Below are 19,548 nucleotides of genomic sequence, written 5' to 3' on the forward strand. Positions count from 1 at the left end.
TTGTCAAAGGCCATCTCCTCCTTACTCCTGGGTTTCACCATGTCCTTTGTTACCATAGTCTTCCCACGCTCCTTAGTGTCTGGTGTAATCTCTAACTCCCTCTCTCGACTCTGGTACCTCTATCTCTTGTAGGTGATATTCTGCCTGTAATCCTCACTCATAGGAAAAGTCTCCCACGACTGAGCCAAGATCTGGGCTCTGATACCACTGTAATGTTCCAAACTAGGAAAAGTAGTGACATGCAAAGCAAACAACAATTTCAACAATAGAAAATTTTAAACTTTAGTGCGCACTGTTGAATTTCCACGATCTTGGGTCTATGATAGAATCTTAAAATCTCTGATGCTACCAAACCAAGAATCTCAACGATACTACTTTGCACAGCGAAATATAAACAACAGTAAATCACACATGCACATAAATGATAACATAGACAACTTTTTACATTTTTCAACCCAACTTCATTATACTAATCAACATATAATACAACAGTCTAGGGCTCCCGTACCAGGGATAGCCCTCATACATCCACTAGTACAAGAATACAAATTGGGGCTTTGTCTCAGTACATTGACAACCAATCTGCCCTCAACAAGATACTCTGACCATCTAGCTGTCGCATGCTCTCTCAACTCCTCTTGGTTGTATCCTGTACCTTCCCGGTCCTTCGACTCCTGATCTGTAGCACTGCTTTTATTAACAATCCAAGTCCATCTGGCCACTGAACCTCGACTATCAATCTGCTCACTAGTTGTACCTTAGTCCATCAAGGGCACAACACATCGAGACTCCTGTCAAGTTGTTCACAGCTCCACTTGTGAACAACTCTCAATCTGCGCACTGCTGCTCCTTAGCGACTCAGGAACTTCATCCCACTATGGTCTTCTTGCGTTGCTCCAATGAATACCAACATAGGGAACGAAGGGTTGCCACCTATCACTGCAAGATGTCCATCTCCCACAATGAACACGAGCTTGGAGGACTGCCTATCATCCGCTGTAGATTTCCTTCTCCACGCACAAATTTAGGCCACTCAAACTGCTCCTGACTGATCAGACCCTTGAGCTCAACAACTGCCATTCTAGAAACTACTTTTGTTGATGAAAATGTTGCACACCGGGCTCCAACTTGGGCACTATCACGTTGTCCTCCAACAGACCATAAATTCCCAATCACGTCCACACTTGGTCCACTCTCACACTGCCCTCCATCAGTGCACGGGTGACCAATCCTTGTTGTAGCATCTGCCTCTAGCTAGGGAATCCTCACACCTAGGGAACCCTCCTCTTGGCTGCCAACAGACTCCATCAACTGTCCAGCCCTTGGATACCCATCCAACTAGCAATCAACTCTATCAAAACACATAGCTCTGCAAGTCGTTAAGGGTTGATGGCTTCCTTTGCATCGCTGCTGCTACTCAGTCGCCGCTCAGCTGCTGCTACTCGTCCACTGCTACTACTCGGCCATCGCTCAGTTGTTGTTACTCGGTCGCTGTTGCTACTCGACTGTCGCTCAATTATTGTTACTCGGTCGCTGCTGCTACTCGGCCATCGCTCCATCACTGCTACTTGGCTGTCACTGCTACTTGGCCGCTGCTACTACTTGGTCGTCACTACTACTCGTCCACTGCTGCTACTCGACTGTCACTGCTACTCGGTCGTCGCTGCTACTCTGTCGTTGTTGCTACTCAACTGTATTTTCTCAAGAGATAAATGCACTTTTGGATGTATATTATGCCTCACACTTGACCTATATTTATATGCATCAAGTGGCTCCAACGAATTTGTCTTTGGGCACCACTTTGACCTCAAGCCGACTTGCCCAATCTAGACAAATTTACCCATTATATCTTCAAAAATTCATATCTCAACTTCTACAACTCGAATTTCGACGATTTTCATTGCATTAGATTCTCCTCGCCATCCTCTATCATCTCCATCCATCACATGTAGAAATATCTCCATGGTTTTGGCCCAAATCATGATGGGTGCAAAACTCCAAGCTTGCGTTTCAAGCCCACAAGGCCACTTGTGCAGCTCCTTCCTCCAAACCCTCGATCCACAAGGCTTGGAGTACCTCCCAAGCTACAAAAATCAACACACGCACAAATAGACTGAAAGTGAGAAGCAACTGAGCCATTTTATTATGAATCTAGAGCAATAATACAATAATGTGGGAGGAGTGCACCTAGGCTTGCCCCAAAGGCAAGCGTAGCAAAGCCCAGGTGATAAGACTGCAAGCCGAAATGACAAAATCAACTATCTCAATGATGCCCTGCACTGCTCTAGTAAAACTGCTTTGTCTCCTGTGAAGATGCTGCTGAAAACCCTGTCTCCGGCGGTCAAAATTTTCTGCCAAATTAATCCTAGCCTCCTCAAGCAAAACCCACCAAAACCCATAAAGGGTTTGGCCTGGTTTTGACCCCTGAAGTTCGGCCCCCAAAGCACCATGTCCTCGTCAAATTTCTAGGAAGTACGACCTGTCTGCACACCAGTGAAATCCTTCCCCAAGCACTCCAAAATTGCTGCAAACACTCCCCCAAAGGTTTCCCTTATCTCTCCTGGCAAGTACCAGCCTCACAACACAATCCTCTAACTCCCACGTGTACCCAGTGAGAGGCTTCTGCACTGGCCCAGGCGCTGCAAATTCATACCAAACTATAGTTGTATCCTCTTGCTCCCAAAATCCACCCCAATTCTGCTATGTCCCTGAACTTTCCTCACCAAAATTCTCCACGGAAATTGCTCTCTGGAAGACCCCTAAAATGATCTCCACGTGCGCTCCTCCCATGTCCTCTTGGAACAAGCTATGGCTGAGTGAATGTCTAAATGTAAGTGCTGAATTCTCCCTTGCTCTCCTCCATAATGATGTGACAAGACCTCTCTAGGGTGGCACTTGAAGTCCCTTGAAGAAAAGGTGAGTTGTCCACATGGAAAACTCGTTGCTAAACAACAAGTGACCCAGCTACGCAGCTCGAGCAACTAAAGTGAGTTCAATTGGCAAAAGATCCTTTGTGAGGATAAGCTCCTCCTATTTATAATTTCGTGGGACTTCCTTCCCACTTGGACCCCTCCACCTTGCCATTCGACTTCTATCCAAGGCTATTTGAACTCTTTACTTGGCCAAGTGTGTTTTTCTTCATGTGGGTGCCCCCCACACTCCATAACAAAATCATACAACCTTCTTTTCTTCCCTAAGTTCTTATATCAAAATTGAGTGGGTTCCATGGCCTCCAAAACTAATCAAAATTGTGGGAAATTAAACATGTAACAAAATAATTTAGGAAGGAACATTACAACAAGCGTTATCTCCCTGCTGACCCAACTACCATTGCAAGCAATACCGAGGTCCCAATTGTGCCATTGAGCCACTCCCGATCCATGCGCTAATTTGTTATAAAGGAGTCCCCCAATACTAGGGACCAAGGTCATCCTGCTCAATGTGAAGCACCCCTCGCTCCATGCGCATACCCAAGGTGTAGGGGTGTGAGAGTCCTCCCACCTTCTGTCGGTAAGAAGAGCACCTTGATGCTGCCAAACCCCTGTCGACTCCACAAAAATTTGTCCCGCCAGAAAATCGATCCTGGGTACCTCAAGAGGGAACCCTGAAGATACAACCCAAATCCCATAAAATAGATCCCTCGTCCTGGCGTGCCAATCACGACCACCTCCTGCCAGTCATATAGCCACCCAAGTGAGGTGCTATCTTGTCTCAACTGGTCTCTGGGAAGTGAAGTCCCAACTATCGAATGAAGTCCCAATGGCATATCTGGGTGACCTCCCCTTGTGGGAACCCACTCTCCCCAATCCGTAACCCAACTGCTCAACCCTGTAGCTCTCAGGTCCCAAACTAATCTCAAAGTGAGTCCACCAAGTGGATGTTGCCATGACCTGGTCATAACTGTGGCCCACTCATACTCCTGCAGAGTCATCCACTCTGGTAAACCTTCGCTACACACCCAATAAGGGGCAACTCCACTGCATGCAGTTCTATCCTGCCAGGGCAGCCCACCAAGGTTACCATCTATCTATCCGCGACCAGTCTCCTTTTGAAAGAATAGTGAGAAGGGCCTTCCTCACTCCGTACTGATCATCATGATGGTCCCCGACCTGTCATTCGAAGGAGAATGCAATCCTGTCTCGTCATTGTCATGACCTCCCAAAACAAGGTAGTCCTCTAACCCAATGGATCACTGGATCCCATAGCCAGATTGGAGGCCCATCGCTCCCAATTCCTGTTGCCTACCATGGAATAGTGCTAATGACTGCCAAGAACCACATGTGCCAATCATCTTGCCATACTAGCGTAGTGCCCCAAGTCATCAACGAATCTCTAGGCGGAAACCTACTCTTCGTGTAACTGAAACCCTATGGACAACCTATACGATCTTCCCCTGTAGAAACTAGCACATCCCTGAATGTGGTTGAATTGCCAAGCCTTGATAGGCCGAGATCTTGTGATGATCGCAAAAGGAAACTGCCATGCTGACGCTGCAACTCTCTAGTCATAACCGGCGGTCCAACATGCTCATACTGGGTCCTCCCCCCTGTATCTGTCGACCACCATACAGGTAATGAACAAAGCTATGCCCAACATGCGGGGACAACTCAACAATGCCCAAGTCTCCCACCCCATGGCTAGCCTTGATCCTAAGTAACAACAGGGGATACCCGCCTCGCCATGTGGAGAAAACCTTAGTGATCTCCCATGTGTTGAACCAAGAATGAGCTAGATCTCTCTCTGCCAGGGTCCTACTTATCTCATTTTCTTCATCTGTAAGCCTGCAACTATTTTTTCTTCTTGCTGCCCTCGCTGATGCCCACTCTTCGAGCTGCGCCACCAGTCTCTCAAGGTTCCTAGTATAATTTTCAAATTTCTCAAGGAATTTCTCCTACTGAGACATTTTTGGGCACAAGTTCAATTTGAAGAATAATGTGGGACTAGTGTTTTACCCTCTGGAATTCTAGCCCAACAATAGCAACTTGGGCATTAGCATGATTTGGACCCACTACTGGCCAAAATCATGGCTCTAATATCACTGTAACATTCCTACTGGAAATTTACAATGATAAACAAAGCAAATGCAACAAATTCAATACAATAAAAATGTACATAGATTAGGAACCAGAAATGAGCCAGAAACACGCCAAAATGGGCCAATTTTATTATATAGCTGAAGGAGTACAAAATAGATTGGAGTGAGTGCAACAAGGCTTGCTTAGAGCAATCTACAAGTCCTAGGTGGATGAATATCAGCTATCCAAATGTTGCAGAAAGCTCCCCAATAAATGACTATGCTGGCCCTTGTAGAAGTATACTGTTGGCTGAGTTGGCAACCCTGTTTTACCCCTCAAATCTGCCCAAAAAAATCTTCCAAATTATTTCTGAGATCCTTGTCAAAAACCCAAAAAAACCCAGAAAATGTTTGCTCTAGTTCTGACGCTCCAAAATTAAACCCAAATGCTTGGCCCTCCTCCACAAGCAGAAAATGTAACCTGTAGCAAATGCTGTGCTTGCTGCTCCACCAAAATGCTGGAAAATCCCTCACAATCTCCCTCAATCCAATACCCAACAACCCCAACTCCCCAATTCCTTTTACAAGCCACTCCACACTTGCCCCCCACGAAACACTGTGCAGTTCTTGGGCAAGATGACGCAGGGCCCAGTTCCAAAAATATGTACCGCTGTGGAAATACCTCCTGCTCTTGTAAACCCTTCTCCTTTTTCCCAGAATTTGGTCAAGGAATGCTTCAGCAATAGTGTAGCCCCTATCTCTGGCACCACTCTCTGATAAGAATTACGTGGCTCCTTTCCTGCATCCCAGTTGAACTAGAAATGCGTGGTCTTCTGCCCAACCTCCAAAGAAAGATAAAATGACCTTCCTAGGGTGGTACTCAAAGTCCACTGAAGAGAGGTTGAGCTTCCACCTTGGGAAACTCATGTGCTCAACAACACTATGTAACTTAGCTAAACTATTAGAGCAACAATCAGATATTGAATGATCAAGAGCCCCTGAATGATGTTGCGTTCCTCTTATTTATAGTTGCTGCTCTCTTCCTTCATGTGGGTCCCTTCAGTAAGCAATTCTAGCTCCATGCTTAGCCATTCGAATTTCTCCATCAAAGGGCTGCTAATTTCATCATGGGGTAGTCCCCACATCTCACTATGTGATTAATCTTCCCTTTGTCTAATGTTGGGGCCTCCACTACCACACAACATTAAATTAATTAATGTTCACGCACTTTTCCTATGTTCATACCCAAAATTTTCTCCATCCATAATTTGCAAAAAATGAGAAAGACACTTAACAGATTTTTATTGGAAGGGATATTACAGCTTCCAACTATTTTTTTGTTTTCATTATACTCTTCAAGCACAATTCCTTTATTAATTTTCAACTAAGCTTCATATCCCAATGGAAATGATTGCAAACTAATTTAGGTTGTATAAGCAATTTTTATCTCTCACCTTTCTATGGTCGTTTGGGAAGAAGTGTTATTTTTGTAGGATGAATCAACAATCTAGAATTTGTAGTGTGAACAAGGGCTTCACATTGACCTCGAATGATCAACGTTGACCCTAGAGTAGGATACCAATTGGAACAGGGACTAGACCTTTTATTACAGGGGGGGCACCAAAGAAATCCATAGTATTCACGTATTGAGATCTCATGTTCGCTATGCATAGTGCTGTTATGGAGATAATTTTGTGTTACTTAGTTCCTTGTTGAAATATTTCAATGCCAAGTTTTAAAAGAACATTCCCTGCTGTTTTAAGTACAATTATCTGGAAGGGGATTTTTGGATCCCTTTATCATCCATGTTCAACCACTGTTTACTTACTTTGTATGTGGCATGCGTTATTTCAGATGCTTCCCGGAAGTTGCTTTGTTGCAAACACTACTGCTGAGACGTATTGTCTCCAACAGTCTCGTCATTGGTATGATGAAGTATGTCCAAGTAGCCATGGATGGCTTGCTGTTCTTGGATTGGTTTTGTATATAGCTTTCTTCTCCCCTGGAATGGGATCTGTTCCTTGGGCAATCAATTCTGAAATCTACCCTGCAAAATACCGAGGTAGATGTGGAGGTATTGCTGCCACGGTAAATTGGATATGTAACTTGATTGTTGCCCAGAGCTTCCTGTCATTGATTGATGCACTGGGCACTCCAATAACATTTATGGTATTTGCTGCCATCACCTTTGTTGCATTCTTTTTTGTACTTGCATTTGTTCCCGAGACAAAGGGCCTTACTTTTGAGGAAATTGAAAATTTATGGGAAAAGAGAGCAAAAGGGCAGAGTAAAACTAAGAAAACCAGTGCTTTAACTGAAAGTCTTCTCAACAACCGTCAAAAGTCACAATCTATTAGATAGTGGGTGTGAATTTTTCTAGAGGGGGTTCAATTTTCGCTGTCCATACACAGTTTGTTATTGTTGTGACCTCGTGATATGGCATGGAACAATTGATAAGAGAAACACAACAGTTGTTTAGACTTGATAAATGTCATTGGAAACTATAGGCCATACTATCTGAACGATACTTGTATAGGATAGTAACTACGCATGCTCAATAAATGTCATTGGAAACTATAGGCCATACTATCTGAACGATATTTGTATAGGATAGTAACTACGAATACAATTGTGCTTCCGGGTCACATGATATAAATTAGTCCTCATTCATTAGTGGATGCACCATTGGCCAAAGTTTCTGGCTAATATTGAATAGTGTTCTGTATGTGAATGCTAGAAGGATTATTGCTTTATCCAAAAATGATTTTCTTTTTTTAATGTTAACCCAGTGGTTATTATTATCATTTTCATTATTTTGTAAAAAAATAAAAAACATCAGTCGTGATGAATGCAGACATTCATCATACAATGTTAGTGATGCTTTTGATGCTTGGATTTATTTTTCCTATATTTAATATAGGAATTTGCTTTTAATGCTTGGATTCATTTTTTCTATATTTAATATAGGCATTTGTTTTATAGATTATATACTATATTTTCGAAGTGTCCATGATTTTTTTTAAGGTTGTGAATAGTATTCTATTTGCATGAGTGATTTAAAATGTATGATAAAGTGAATAAGTTTTAATTAGTGTTGGGTCAGAAAGTATATGTATATTTTTTAAAGTTGCAAATAGTATTCTATTTGCATGAGTGATTTAAAATGTATGATAAAGTGAATAAGTTTTAATTAGTGTTGGAAAGTGTATATATATATATATGAGTTTTTTTTTGCATGTTTATTTTTTTTCTCTTTCTATTTACCTAATTATAATCGTCATACATGTCTTTAGGGATAGAAGATGTTGACATGAGAACAATTTATGGAGTATTTAGTGATAGAAGATGTTGACATGAGATTAATTTATTGAATATGTTACTATATAATTTAATTTGTATTCTTATTATTTCGGGTTGCGCATGATATGGTAAATTTTCTGAAGAAATGAGTTTGGATTTAGAGTGGTGTTATTGTAGTTGATAATTGTGCTTTTATTTAATAAAATGATTTTCTAAATAGTCTCGAAGAAATATATGTATTTATTCTTTTATCCTCAAACATATATTTATTTAACATCTACTAATTTTCATTTAGTTAATTGATATGGCATTATAAGGTTTTTGATTGCGTGACCACCAATAAATTAATCAATGCTATTGCCTAATCAATGCCATTTGCAATTTGTCTAATCAATTAATGTAGTTGATAATTGTGCTTTTATTTAATAAAAAGTCGCGAAGAAATATATGTATTTATTCTTTTATCCTCAAACATATATTTATTTAACATCTAATAATTTCTATTTAGTTAATTGATATGGCATTATAAGGTTTTTGATTGCATGACCATCAATAAATTAATCAATGTTATTGTCTAATTAATGCCATTTGCAATTTGACTACTTTGGATGCAATGCAACACAATAATTTGATAATGTAGTTGATAACTGTACTTTCATCTAATAAAATGATTTTGTGTAATAGCCTCAGAGATATATGTATATTTATTCTTGTCTTCAAACATATCTCTATTTAACATCAAATCATTTTTATTCATTAGTTAATTGATCTAGGATTATAAAGTTTTTGATTACATGGTTATCAATAAATTAATCAAGGCAATTGTCAAATCAATGCTATTGGCAACTTGACTACCGTGCATGGCATGCAACACATTCATTTATACCTATTTTCTATAATGAAAAACTACTCTTAATGTGACCAAAAAGTTATGTTTCTAATGTTTTTTACATTAAAATCAATGTTTTGTACCACAAATTCCCAATAACTTGGTGAAATTGAGACACAAGCACCTAGCTTAAAGGATTACAAGCAATCAAAATTTGAGATAACTACGATGATGATAACCAAAATGAAGAAAAATTCATGAAATGTACTAATCAACTAGACTTCACCAAGAAATTGTATATTCCATTCATGGAAAATTTTAAAGATCCATATCTTAACATGTAGAAACCCTAATGACTCTTATTATTTTTTAAAATGGCAACTATAAATTCTGGTAGAAGGAAGAAAAAGGTTTTGCCAAAGCCCTTCTTTTTGGGAATGCTAGACCATGACCAAGCCCAATGGTGATCTAAAAAAAACCTTCAAATTTTGAAAGATTTTATATAGTTTTTATATTTTTTTAGTGGTGTTTCAAGTAAAGTATTATTATCCTGTAAAATTTGGATGAACCATTTTTTGAAAAAAGGGTAGAAAATTACCCTAATGGTAAAGTTCATCTCCTAAAATATTCCTTGATTCCATTAAAAGATAGTTGTCTCTCATTGTAATCCTTCACCAACCTTAACATTTGGCTCATATCAAACTTGTTTGTAGGAGTTCCTTGTGGGATATATAGTAGCTATGTCAACTCTTTCATTTGTTATTTTTTCTCTTGGGCATAGACCGTTATGACATATGTTTCAATGTAATGTATATTTCCAATATGTTTGACCTAAATGGCCTTGGTGTCTTTACTTTCTTTCAACATTCATTGGGGTGGATTTCTCAATCAACTTTACTTAAGCACAATTGGTTTCCTTCAAGCACCTAAAATTATAATTGTTGCTAATGACTTTCTTCATAATCCTAAATTACCACATGTTTAAATAATCAACTTTCATTTGCAATTAGAGCATTGTTGAAGTTTTACCAAACGATAATTTTAAGGATTAAAATTTATCTCAAAGTGTAGAAATATTGGTGAATTTTATTAGTCTTTAATATGCACACTTTAAAATGTTTAGTTATATTTTTTGTAACAATATTCAAATATAAAGGATTTTTTATAATTTCTATAAAATTTTGGCATTTCTCAAGGTAAAATAAGTTTATCATATAGAATTTGGGTGAATCATTTTTAGATAAAAAATGAAATTGGCAAATCATTTTTTTGGAAAAATGATGGAAAATTAGTGCAGAAGTAAAACTTAGCCTCTAAAATTTTCTTTGGTTTTACCATTACAAAAGGGTTTTCAACCTTTTTTCTTTTTATTATACTTTCAAGTACAACATTTTCTTGATTTTCTAGTAATCTTTGTATGTAGTTGGGATGATTGCAATTTAATTTGGCTTGATTTGGATTATATAATTACTTTTAATCTTTTTCATTTTTGTTTGAGAAGAAATACACCTTTTGTATGATGGTTGGAATTTGGAATGTGGTTGAGGGCTTGCCATTGACCTCAAATGAACAAGGCTAAGCATAAATTAGAAGAGTGATTAACCTTTTGTTTTAGATGGAATTGTTAATTTTTGCAAGTAGGGTCAAATTCCACCTTGGACAACTTAGATGACTAAGATAATGATTGCATTAAATTCCTCTTTTCGAGAGGACCACAATCGACCTAAAGATGATCCTATTTGGACAAGCGAAAGTTGATTTTTTGAATTATTTTATCCACTCATGTATAATGGAATGGGTCAGCCCTAAGTGCATGTGAAATTGGTTAGGTCGGTCTCAACCCCAAGTGGACCCTCATGGAAACCGATAAATAGAAGAGACCTCAAGCTCATTTCCACACATTGGTCAAGCCATCTTCTATTCTCTTCTTTTGTTTTGGTTCACACAGGTCTGGCGGAGGAAGTTCATGCAAGGATCTGAAATCACAGGGGTCAAGCTCATATGGATCTAGGGTTTCTGTTTCTCGGACTTAGGCATGTAAATAACATTTTTCGTCCTTGGACGCACTTCTCACAGTGGCTAAGGGAGCGTCCAGGAAGTCTCAGATGCTCACACAGAGGCCTGAAGGGAGTGTCCAAGGTTTTTGAAGCAGATCAGACGGTGTTGGTCCCCTGAAACTCACACAGAGTGGTTAAGGGAGCGTCCAGGAAGTCCCAGACGCACACAGTAACTGGAAGAGAGCGTTTTGGGGTTTGGAGTAGTTTTGAGTGTGTTTGACCTCGAACACACGCATACAATCTTCCTGAGAGTGTATGGGTAGACACAGATGCCCTCACACAGTGGTTAAGGGAACGTCTAGGGAGTTTTAGACGCACACAGTCATTCTTGTTGAGAGTGTCATGGGTTTTGAGTTAGGGTTTGACAATTGACTTGAGTTGGCTTCAGTAGTCTGATGGATCAAGGGTTTCTCTCTGCTATTATGTAGATCTGCAATATGTTTCTGTAAATATCTGTTGCAAATTTATATATTGGGCTCATTGTACTCTCTTTTGATTTTATTTATTTATTTATTTTTTGTTTTGTTTTTAATGGCGACCTAATAAAGAAGAAGATTTGAAAGGGTTTTCCCCTTTGTGGGGTTTTTCCTTGGCCTTGGACCAATTTGCTGTCTCTTATGGTTGTGTTGTTGTCGTCTTTGTCATTGCATATATTGTTCTATCTTCAGTTACAGTTTATGATTGGTTACGTTGCTAATAATTAGATGCGTTGTTAATGAAGAAGTAACTTGGGCTAAAGTAATTGATACAACATAGAACAATCTGAAAAAAATAAATAAAATTAACATGGTATCGAAGCTGAGGTGAAGGACAAGCCCAAAATAAGACAAGTATTGAATCCCTCTCTATTAGAAAGAAGATTGCCTAGTCAAGGTCAAGATGTCCTCCTCTACCTTCAAGGAGCATGAAAAGTTGGGTGACACATCAAACTTTGCTGCATGGAAAGTTAGGTTGGAGATCATAGATGACAAATGTGATGAAATACATTCAAGGAAGGATGCCCGAGCCTCCAAAAAATGTTTCCGCTTCCCTCAAAAACAGGTACAAGAAATGTGAGTCCAAAGCAAAGCAAATTATAGCTTATGGTTTACAAGATCATTTACTTGCATATGTTGGAAATTTAAGAAAGTATAAATACATGTATGACAAGATAGCCGGCATGTATAAAATCAACAATTTGAATTAGATCATCACCTTGAAAGATCAACTCAAGGAAACCAAGATGAACAAAGGAGAAGTTGCTCAATCCTACATTATGAGGATATCTCACGTTAGAGATCAATTTCAGAGAGTTGGAGAAAATGTGCCTGACAAGGAACTAGTAGTTGTGACTCTTAGAGGTCTCCCTCCTATTTGGGAAACCTTCATTACTACCATTGGCAACGATAATGTCCTTCCGTCATTTGATGAAATTGTTGGGAATATTACTCAAGAAGAATCGAGGATGATAGCAAGAGGGATGATTCAAAAGCATGAAGAGGGAGAGTGGCTGCATATATCACTCATGACAAAAAGAAGAAGGGAAAATTGTTATTTTTGGTAGCATCAGAAGTGCTCTAGGCTTGAAAATTGGTGGAGAGGCCAAGGCACATGAGTTCTAAAGAACCCAAAAACCATTTGGTGAAATCCCACCCGGATTGTATTTTATAAAATAATTAATATTTTTAATGGGGTTCCTAAGTCTAAACTTAGGAAAATTAAAATATTAATCGATATTAATCAAAATATGGGTGAGAATGATCTAGAAGGCAGATCAAGTCATGTTTTAACCTTAACCGCTGATTAGAGACTTAATCTCGGCCTTTGAAGTCTCAACCGGAAAAATATAAGGACGCTTGGGGTTCATTTAGAGACACACAGAGAGATTGAGGAAATCAATTTTTTGAGGTGAGCAGTTCTCAAGAGGAAAATCGATTGGGGAGATCTTGTAGTAGAAGGGCAAGGATAGTTCGGGAATATTGACAGGGAGGTGGAGAGAAGCTTGTGGAGGCAACGCAACAACCAGGAGGACTGACGCTGGGCCAATTTGGGCCCACACAGTGTTGACATAGAGCCAGAAGGGCTAGCGCATAGGAGAAAGCTGCCTTCCATGTAGAAAGCCGAAACTGCCAGGGAACTGTCGGAACAGTGGGGAAAGCTGACGTAGTGGGAAGAAGTGACAGTGCAGGGCTGACGCAGGGCCAACGCAGAAGTAGTCGGGGTTAGCCAGTCTTGCTGCCAGATTAGTCGGAATCTATTGGGTGAAGTGAGGTAAAACTCACTCAGATTTTTCGCCATTGTATTTCTTTGTCACTAGTTTGTCGGGAGGGCTACCAACATTTGTATTCAGAATTACCACTTAATAATATAAAACCCTCAGCTGCTGCATTGTTTTTCCTACATCGGGTTTTTTCGGGGACTATTTTGTCCAAAAATAACCATGTCTTATGTATCTTGTTCTTTGCTTAGATTCCTTGTTTCATGCAAATCAAATTTAAGTAGTGTAGGTTGCAAAAGTAAGTTTCTTTAGTATTCAGAGGAATAACTTGATGACTACAATTAAAATCAAGTAGGTGAAGTAGACTCAAATTTATTGCAGTAGGCGTTCCTTGAGGATTAGGAATTTTCACATGGTATTAGAGCATTGATTTTGAAACAGGAAGAGTAGATCCAACATTGAGTAGAGAAGACAATAGCTGCATTTGACATCAATTCGAATGCCCTTGAAGGGATTGTTTAGTGCTTGCCGGTAAGAAAAGATTTTGAGGAAATCTCTCTCTGAGAGAGTCGACAGAGAGGTACGATTTCTAGCTCGTGAGTTTGCAGAGGCAAAGGGAATGACCCAAAGCCTCGGTACAGTGTTTGAAGGACGCAGTTTCTGCCGGGGCAGAAATCCGTCGGAAAAGAGCGAAGACACATAGAAGGGGAATTTTCTCCTCAGAGAACTTTTTGCCAAAAAGTTTGAATTTCTCACTTGCTGGGCAGCTGAGCAGTGTTGAGCAGTGACTAGAGGAGTCAGTTCGACAATTGGGTGAGATGGCATCGCATGGGCTCAGAGATCAGGACGGGTTGGAGGGAGTTTCCAACTATGTCATATGGAAGACCAAAATCTTAGTTGTTATGGAGGAGTACGATCTCGAAGCCTACGTCAAAAGTGTTGTGGTCGTTCTTGCTGAGAATGATCAAAGGAAGAAGTACAAGGCCGAGCAGGGGAAGGCGAAGAGGCTCATTCTCGATGGAGTTCGAGATCATGTGGTCTCACACTTGCAGGGAAAATATACATCCTGAGAGATGTGGGAAGCTTTGTCTTCACTGTATGAAGGCTCTTTCGAACAATGAAAGATGTACCTAGAACAGAAGTTGCAGCAGACATTGATGTAGAAGGGAGAAGGAGTTAACTCTTATTTTCAACGTCTTTAGGACACCAGAGACCAACTTGTTGTAGTGGGGTCCACTTCTCAGTCTAATGCGATTGTAAGGATAGCCCTAAACGGAGTCTTGGATGAATGCCAAGTCTTTGTCCAAAGCATATTGGGCAGGGAAAGACTACCTTCATGGGAGGAGATGTGGGCAGCGCTTCAACAGGAAGAATTAAGGAGGGACCTTGTAAAGGTCAGCGTCAATGGCAACAATGGGAGTGGCACGAAGACCAAGGATGAGTAGGAGAACACAACTCTAGCATCAAAGGGACAACAGAATCATAAGCAGAAGAAAGACATTTCAAAGGTAAAATGATTAAGATGTGGTGAGATGGGCCACTTTGCATCCCAGTGTCCTTTGAAGCAAAAGGATAAGGATGAGAAACATGATCCTAAGGCTACTTCAACGAAGATTGATGAGGATGAGTTTGCCATGAGTGCCCATGCATCTCTAGGAGGGAAATGGGGCAATATTGAGTTATAGTCAGGAGGACTACATGTGGGCAGGATCCTTGAGGAGTCCACCTCTTGGATCAATTCCTTGCTACGAAGCCCAAGATTCAGCAGTAGCGAGATGGACTTAGTGTCAAATGATGCAGTGGATTTGTTTGGAGAGATAGATGTAGTACCCGGAGACCAGAGACTGATCAACGTAGAAAAAGATTGGCAATAGTGTAGATGGCACAATGCATAAGTCAATAGTAGTGTAGAAGATTCATAGGGTCAGAGACTAGAGCAGTTGGATTCCAACATTCATGGTATTATGTTGAACACAGTTAAGTGCAGTTAATTTTGGATGTTTTTCAGTTGCTTCTCTCAACAACTGAGTTGCAATGCGAATGTAGTGTTAGTAATGGCAGTGCTAACAGTATAGCAAATGCAACATTTGAGAGGGAGTTGTAGTACAAATGCAGCGGTGGCAATGGCAGTGTCATGGGCAGCATTACAGTAGCAGCAACAACACAGTTTTGGTGGCAGCAACAGTGCGGAAAGGAGGTGCTTCAGAGATAGAGCAACATGCAGTTGGACATTGTTGCTAGAGCACTTTCCTCGCTAAGATGGAGTGTTAGCTTTTGGTAGCATTGGAAGTGATCTACTATTGAAAATTGGTGGAGAGACTAAGGCACACGAGTTCTAAAGAACCCAGAAACTGTTTGTTGAAATTCCACTTGGATTATATTTTATTAAAATAATTAATATTATTAATGGGGTTCCTAAGTCTAAGCTTAGGAAAATTAAAATATTAATGGTTATTAATCAAAATATGGGTAAGAATGATCTAAAAGGTGGATCAAGTCATGTTTTAATCTTAGCCATTGATTAGAGACTTAATCTCGACTGTTGAAGTCTCAACATGGAAAAGTATAAGAAGTAGGCTTGGGGTTCATTTAGAGACACAAAAAATTTGAGGAAATTGATTTTCTAAAGTGAGAAGTTCTTAGGAGGAAAATCGATTGGGGAGATCTTGTAGTAGAGGGGCAGGGATAGTTCGGGAATACTGATAGGAAGGCGGAGAGAAGCTTGTCGAGGCAATGCAACAACCAAGAGGACTGACGCTGGGCCAATCTAGGCCAAGCAATCTTGACGTAGAGCCAAAAGGGCTAGTGTAGAGGAGAAACTGCCTTCCACGCAAAAAGTCGGAACTGTCGGGGAATTGCCAGAACAGTCGGGAAAGCTGATGCAGTGGGTAGAAGTGACAACACATGGCCGATGAAGGGCCAACACAGAAGTAGTTGGGGTTAGCCAGTCTTGCTGCCGGATCAACCAGAATGCTGAGTGAAATGAGGTAAAACTCACTCAGATTTTTCGCAGAGCTGCTGCACCAGTTTTCTCGCATTGGGTTTTTTCGGGGACTATTTTGTCCAAAAATAAATGTCTTATGTATCTTGTTCTTTTCTTAATTTCCTTGATTCATGCAAATCAAATATAAGTACTGTAGGATGCAAAAGTAATTTGCTTCAATGTTCAGAAGAATAACTTGATGAATGTAATTAAAATTAAGCAGGTGAAGTAGATTCATATTTGCTGTAGTAGGGGTTCCTTGAGGATTAGGATTTTTCACAAAAATGAGGTCCATCAAGGAAGCCCCCTTCTCAAAATGCAAAAGGAAGGGAAATCTCACATTGAATGCTATAATTTCCACAAGAAAGGTCATTATGCTCGAGACTGTCCTGAGAAGAGAAAAAGGCCATGTTACAACACCAGAAGCAACAACAATAATAAAAGAAGAAAATACAATCAAAGGAATAATCGTGATAGAAGATATGAAATAAGAAGAAGAGATTCCTCAAGTGACCGTGAAGAAGATCATCCTCTTCAAACGAAGTCAAGGGTTCCCATGTATGAAAGTAATTTTGTAAATAAATCTGAATACAGTCTTATTTCTTCCCTTACTATTTCTTCTCCATTGGATTCATGGGATAGTTGGTTGGTTGATAGTGGGGCCACTCATGATTTCTATGGATACAAGGAAGTCCTCTCTAATATAGTAGAGAAGGAGACAAAGTTGAATATCATTCTTGGAGACAACTCCACTCATCCCATGAAAGGATTTGGATCTGTTAAATTTCAGTTGAATTATGGGGAATCAATTTTGTTGCATGATATTATGTATGTGTCGGGATTAATGAATAATTTGGTATCTATATCCACATTGGAAGATAAAGGGATGAGGGTTTCCTTCATCAAAGGAAAAGTTTTGACTTGGTCTGTTGATTCACCTATGGGAGATGCATTCACATTAGGATTGAGATTTGAAGGACTCTATAGAGTCACTGGAAGGCCTCTCCTAACATTGGTTCATAATACCAATCATCCGAGCGAGTTGTGGCACCGCAGACTGGCTCATCTACACTATTATTCTCTTCAAAAATTAAAGAAATTGGTCTCAGTATTCTTAATGTTCAAGCCCATCATGATGGAGTTTTCCCAAGTTGAGTGAGTGGAAAGAAAACAAGGGGACCATTCCCCTCTAGTGAGAACAAGACAAATGACATCCTCCATCTCATTCATTCTGATATATGTGCTCTGATGCCTGTGCATTCTATTGCTGGTCATCTCTACTACATCACCTTCATTGATGACTTCTCAAGAAAGACATGGATATACTACCTTAAGCACAAGGATGAAGCCTTTGAAATGTTCAAGGAATTCAAAGCCTTGATTGAAAATCAAACAAGGAAGAAAATCAAAGTATTCAAGTCCGATAATGGAGGGGAATACATGTCGAATGAATTCATAGTTTTTTGCAAGAAAGAAGGGATCAAGAAGGAAACAATTGTGTCATATGCTCCTGAACCAAATGGTCTAGCTGAAAGGAAGAATAGGTCTATATTAGAAGCTGTCTGTGTCATGCTTCATGATCAAATGGTGCAAAAATTCCTTTGGGTAGAAGCCACACATCCTACTGCATATGTTCAGAATAGGGTGCCTCATCAAGCATTATAAAACAAGACCCTCGAAGAAATATTCATAGGTGTCAAGCCTGATATTAGCCATCTTCGTTTATTTGGATGCCCCATATATTTTCATGTGTCGAAGGACAAAAGGAACAAATTGGAATCTACATGAAGAAAAGGTATGTATGTGGGTTATTGTGAAAATTCTAAAGCATATAGAATATATATTCCTAGTCAAAGGAAGGTCGAAATTAGCAGGGACGTAACATTCGATGAAGATGCAGTTCTTGGAAAAGAAAGGACCTTCCCCCGCCTCCTCCTACCAAGAAGAAGAATGGTGACTAGGATATTCTAGATGGTCCTTCTGTGCTTGAGTCCGATATTGTTGATGATCCCATGGGGCTTATGGATCCTTTAGATCCTCCTCCAAGTGATCCTCCCACTAGGAAGAGACGAATTTGGGTCCGCGATACTCTATAGAATGTTGAAAGAAATGTTCTCATTCGTAGATCATTTAGAGAAAGGAAGTAACCTTGTAGGTATCAGGGATATGTTGCAGCCATGAGCACTATGATTCAATCCGAACTGTCCTCATTTGAAGAAGCTGTAAAAGAACAAGTTTGGAAGGATGCTATGGCCGAGGAATATGAATTAATAGTGAAAAATGATGTATGAGATGTTGTGCCAAGACCAAATGGAAAGTTTGTCGTGACTTCAAAGTGGCTATTTAAGATCAAACATGGAATTGATGACAACATTGAGAAATACAGAGCATGGTTCATAGCTCGAGGATTCTCTCATAAAGAGGGAGAAGATTATGATGACATATTTTCTCCTGTGGCTTAACATACAACCATTCGTTCAATAGTTGTCCTTGTTGCTAGTCAAGGATGGACTCTTCATCACATGGACGTAAATATCACATTCTTTCATGGCATGTTACAAGAAGAAGTATATGTTGAACAACCACAGGGATTTGAAGTGGAAGATCGAAGGACACATGTTTGTAGGTTGAAGAAGGCATTGTATGGTTTGAAGCAAGCTCCTCGAGCTGTTATGCACGCATTGACAATTGTTTAATGAAGTCGGGATTCACAAGAAGCAATGACGATCCCAACCTTTACTTCAAGGTAGTCCAAGGTATGCCATCGTTTTTGGTTTTATAAGTTGACGATCTATTCTTAACAGGTAGTGAGCCTCTGATGATCGAATGTAAGAGGGAGCTAGCCTCTAAATTCGATATGAAGGGCCTTCGACTCATGCACTATTTTCTAGACCTTTAGGTATGGCAAAGGCTTGGTGAGATTTTCCTTTCACAGGGAAAATACGTTGTGAAGATGCTGGAAAGATTTGGAATGACTGAATTCAAATCCATGGCTACACCGATGGAAATGAACTTCAAGAAATTATGTGGAGAAGCTGCAGGACCCGATTTGGCAAATCCATCTGAGTATAGACAACTAATTGGGGCTCTGATGTTCCTTGTGAACACTCATCCAGACATATGCTATGCAGTGAACACACTGAGTCAATCGCTGACCGAGCCCCTCCA

General features: G+C 40.0%; 1 protein-coding gene across 3 annotated transcripts in view; it reads left to right on the top strand.

Annotated features, from left to right (window-relative positions):
* Positions 1-7,798, top strand: part of LOC149153421 (inositol transporter 1-like) — a 181,749-nt gene extending 173,951 nt beyond the window's left edge. For all 3 annotated transcript variants that reach the window (XM_089439062.1, XM_089439061.1, XM_089439063.1), the window contains one exon: positions 6,869-7,798. In XM_089439062.1, coding sequence (XP_089295188.1) covers positions 6,869-7,375 — 507 coding nt within the window. In that variant the 3' untranslated portion in view covers positions 7,376-7,798. The remainder of the gene's footprint in view (positions 1-6,868) is intronic.
* The last annotated feature ends 11,750 nt before the right edge of the window (positions 7,799-19,548 follow it).

The sequence above is a fragment of the Pinus tabuliformis genome, chromosome 9 (assembly GCF_031772625.1).
Source record: "Pinus tabuliformis cultivar Carrire ecotype Pingquan chromosome 9, CPIR1, whole genome shotgun sequence".
Lineage (NCBI taxonomy): Eukaryota > Viridiplantae > Streptophyta > Pinopsida > Pinales > Pinaceae > Pinus > Pinus tabuliformis.